Source organism: Solanum pennellii, chromosome 1 (genome assembly GCF_001406875.1).
Source record: "Solanum pennellii chromosome 1, SPENNV200".
Classification (NCBI taxonomy): domain Eukaryota; kingdom Viridiplantae; phylum Streptophyta; class Magnoliopsida; order Solanales; family Solanaceae; genus Solanum; species Solanum pennellii.
Genome location: NC_028637.1, coordinates 101,786,623 through 101,790,495, shown reverse-complemented (window position 1 = coordinate 101,790,495; position 3,873 = coordinate 101,786,623). Strand labels below are relative to the sequence as shown.

The 3,873-nt window shown below is 33.6% G+C and overlaps 1 protein-coding gene across 4 annotated transcripts in view; it reads right to left on the bottom strand.

The window, feature by feature from the left end:
* Positions 1-3,221, bottom strand: part of LOC107008435 (NADPH:adrenodoxin oxidoreductase, mitochondrial) — a 10,592-nt gene extending 7,371 nt beyond the window's left edge. For all 4 annotated transcript variants that reach the window (XR_001455267.2, XM_027917821.1, XM_015207470.2 and 1 more), the window contains exons 1-3: positions 3,111-3,221; positions 524-721; positions 339-443 (exon numbers count right to left, since the gene is read on the bottom strand). Coding sequence is in view for 3 of the 4 variants with exons in the window: in XM_027917821.1 (XP_027773622.1) it covers positions 339-443; positions 524-637 (219 nt within the window). In the remaining variant the exon portion in view is untranslated. The remainder of the gene's footprint in view (positions 1-338; positions 444-523; positions 722-3,110) is intronic.
* Between the last annotated feature and the right edge of the window lie 652 nt (positions 3,222-3,873).

Here is a 3,873-nt window from a genome sequence, read left to right as displayed (position 1 = left end):
GGGGCTGCTTCTGCTTCTATAATTGCACAGTTCTTTAGCTATACGCTAACTGTGGAACGTTTACCCAGTTATTGGAGTACAACAAAAACAGTGTGAGTGCCTCAAGAGCTCAGGGTGAACTTATACAGTAATTTGCTCTTTGCCTGCCCCTGCCCCACCCAGCTATTAACTTTTCAAAAGTACTTCTGCCATCCCGACTATGTCCCATGTAAGAATTAAACTACCCTCCCCTCTTAAGAATTCGCCCTGCACTTCCCACCAGCTGCCTTTCCCTATTGGCATTACCATTCTGGAAAAAAAAAAGAGATACAATGAAGGAGACTAATTAAGTATACGACCTTTGTTTCAGGATGATCAGGAGCCACTCCAGACCTGACTAATCCAAATGGCGTAGGTAACCGATCAACTATATCAACTTCAGCTCCCTCGTGAGCTTTCAAAATCTGGCAATAGTTAAAACAACTTCTTACAACAATCAGAAAAATCAGAAATAGTATAAAGCTCAAAGCAGAGATAGTTATACCTTATCGGCAGTATAGAACCCAGCAGGCCCGCTCCCCACGATGCAAACACGTAATGGTTTGGAAGAAACTGTAGAAAAGCTCCTGCAGAAATTGAGAGCTCTTGAAAGAGCCATCTCTCCAAATTTCTCTGTGCCGGCAATGGAGAAATTCTCTGTCTGCTTTGGTGACGGGTTATGCACACCAGGAGCTTTTAAGGGCTGTTTATAAAAACATGTCCAACATTTACGATGTAATTAAACATATAATAACTAGGAAATCGTTGAAGACCTAATTGAACCTACAAAATGATCCTTTCCTAATATCTGAATATTACAAAGAAATAGGTTCTTGTAAAACTTAAATTATTGAAAACACTCCAAAGGTAAATGAAATGAAAAGAACACTTAAATTGTCGAAGGAAATTGGAATAAGATGGAAAAACACTTCTCTGATTAAAACATTTCCATCTAAGAAGTGAAACTTCTAGCAGCATCAATACATATAATATTTATACATAATATGAATCTAAAGTACACAAAATTGATATTACATGCGGATATCCCAAGGAACTCGATTGAATGGCTGAAAAAGTATTATTCTTCAATCTATTGCGGTACGGCCCTTCCCTGGATCCCACGCCTATCTCGGGCTGCCCTTTTTATATTCTCTATTTATAACATGAATTCTTAAATATAATTGTCTTCTCAATGTTGATCTATATATTATAATCATTAAGGATTGGTTTGATTTTTTTCTCCACTTGAACTATAAAACCTTCAACTTCACATGGACATACCAAGCCCTGTGATTGTTGCAAAACATCATGGCAAATGCTAATTGGTGGCCTCAAAGATGAAACTGATTTAGAAACAAAAATGAAAGTTCAGGGCATACTCAACAGTTTAAAGTGGAGCTAAATCATATACAACAAACCCAACAACGCCAACTACAAAGGTTGTATTAATCAATCAATTATGCGTCAATCCAACTCAACTATTGGTTTCCAACTCAGCCAGATGAAATAGCAATTCTGTCAAAGACCCAAGACTATAATCTGTATGGCAAAAAGGATGATGACAAATGAAAACATGAATGTGACAGGAAATGAAGAGTGTTCGCCGGATAGCTTAGAACAAAAAGCAAATGCAGGATCTATAGAGTAGGATTGGGCATATAGGTACTAATCCTTGAAGAAGAGACAGAAAATGTTCTTTTCCAAAAAATGAGAGGAATGTCGTTTTCTAGTATTTAAAGTTATTAAGTTAATAGCAACTCTTGCTTCCATGATTTAAAGTTATTAAATTATGCTTCACATGAAAATTAGGAATTTAATGATCATGAAATAAGTCAGCAAAAAAGGATGGACCTCAGGATAGTTCAGATAAAAACTGAAGCAGATTACATACAAAATCATAATCTCTGACTCGTTGAAACATTAGATTTCCTACTCTTTTTCCCAAGTTATTCTATTTGAATGAACTGTCCAACTACACGGCATAGGTTGACAAACTTGTTTGGGGAAAAATAAAAAACAACATAGATTCACCAACTTATTTGGTGAAAACCAAAGTTTTAGCTGTTCCATAATTAAAGAGCAGAGACAATCTTCAAGGACTTAAGCTTGTCTATGACATCTTCCACAACTCAAGATTCAAGATGAATTTCCATAGAACAAATTGAAAAACAAATCCAATCAGCAATCTAACTTTGTCAAATAAGCAAAAAAGAATAGTATGAACAACCAAAACATAGCATGACTGACAGTATATTAAAGATCCAACACATTAATCAAGAAAGCATGTTCAAGAACAATGGAAGCTAAGTAAATACCCAAAAGAGAAATCATAAGTAAAAACAATAGTATGAACAATCAAACATAGGGTGACCAATAATATCAAAGATCCAAAACGTTAATCAAGAAAGCATGTTGAAGAACAATGGAAGCTAATAAGTCCAATGCCCACAAAGAATCATAAGCAGAAGTTAATCAAGAAAGCATGTTTAAGAACAATGGAAGCTAATAAGTCCAACACCCACAAAGAATCATAAGCTGTCAGTAAAGCATGTTCAAGAACAATGGAAGTTAACAAGTCCAACACCCACAAAGAATCATAAGCAGTCAAGAAAGCATGTTCAAGAACAGTGGAGGAAGCTAATAAGTCCAATGCCCACAAAAAATCATAAGCAGAAGTTAATCAAGAAAGCATGTTCAAGAACAATGGAAGTTAACAATTCCAACACCCAAAAAGAATCATAAGCAGTCAAGAAAGCATGTTCAAGAACAGTGGAGGAAGCTAATAAGCCCAATGCCCACAAAGAATCATCAGCAGAAGTTAATCAAGAAAGCATGTTCAAGAACAATAAAAGCTAATAATTCCAACACCCACAAAGAATCATAAGCAATCAAGAAAGCATGTTCAACAACAGTGGAGGAAGCTAATAAGTCCAATAAACCCACAAAGAATCATAAGCGCAGAAGTTGAGAATATAGTGAAATATTTCAGAAGTGTTAAATATGAAATTGGATATGGCTAACAATCAATCTTAATGGAGAGATTGAATTGGGGGAAATTGAAGGACTCTACTAGACATGGAAAGGAAATTTACCTCAAAAATTGCGACGAAGAAAGAGAGGAAAAGAGGAAACGGAATTTTTTATTTTACAAAAGAGTGGTAGGGTTCAATCCCATTTTTATAGCACCGTTACGCGTAAAAGTAAAAATCTAAAACGCGGGAGTTTCTTTTTTTTTTTTTGTTTAATACAAAAGCACACTGCTTTTTGTTTCCTAATATCTATAAGAAAATAGATAAATAATAAATTCTGGCAATGCAGATTTGCCACTTTAAAAACCAACAGACGAATTTTGCTATAAACATTACACAAAATCCTTTGATTTTTTAAAAAAAATAATCATAGTTTTTAATAATTCTTTTGAAATTAGTCGTCAGTGTTTTGTGCGAAAATAATCTATCAAAATTGATCATTCTTTAAAAATAAATAAAATTAATGGAGTTTTGGTGGATGTTCTTTAAAAAAAGAAAATCCTTCGTTTTCTAATAATGTGCTTTAATTTTACCCTTCAATATTTTTTTTGGGCTATTTTAGCTTGTTTCTAGTACTCTCTCCGTTCGAAATTGTTTGTCATGGTTTCTATTTTTAAAGTCAAACTATAAAAATTTTGATCAATATTATAGTATTTTTTCATCATATTAATGTACAAAAATTTGCAATTTATAGTACTTTTCATATAATTTTAGAATGTCTAATTTTTTTGTTTAAAATATTAAATTAATGTAATCTAATTTAACTTGAAAAATTAGTCAAATTAACTTTCGAAAAGCGCAACATGACAAACAATTCCGGACGGAA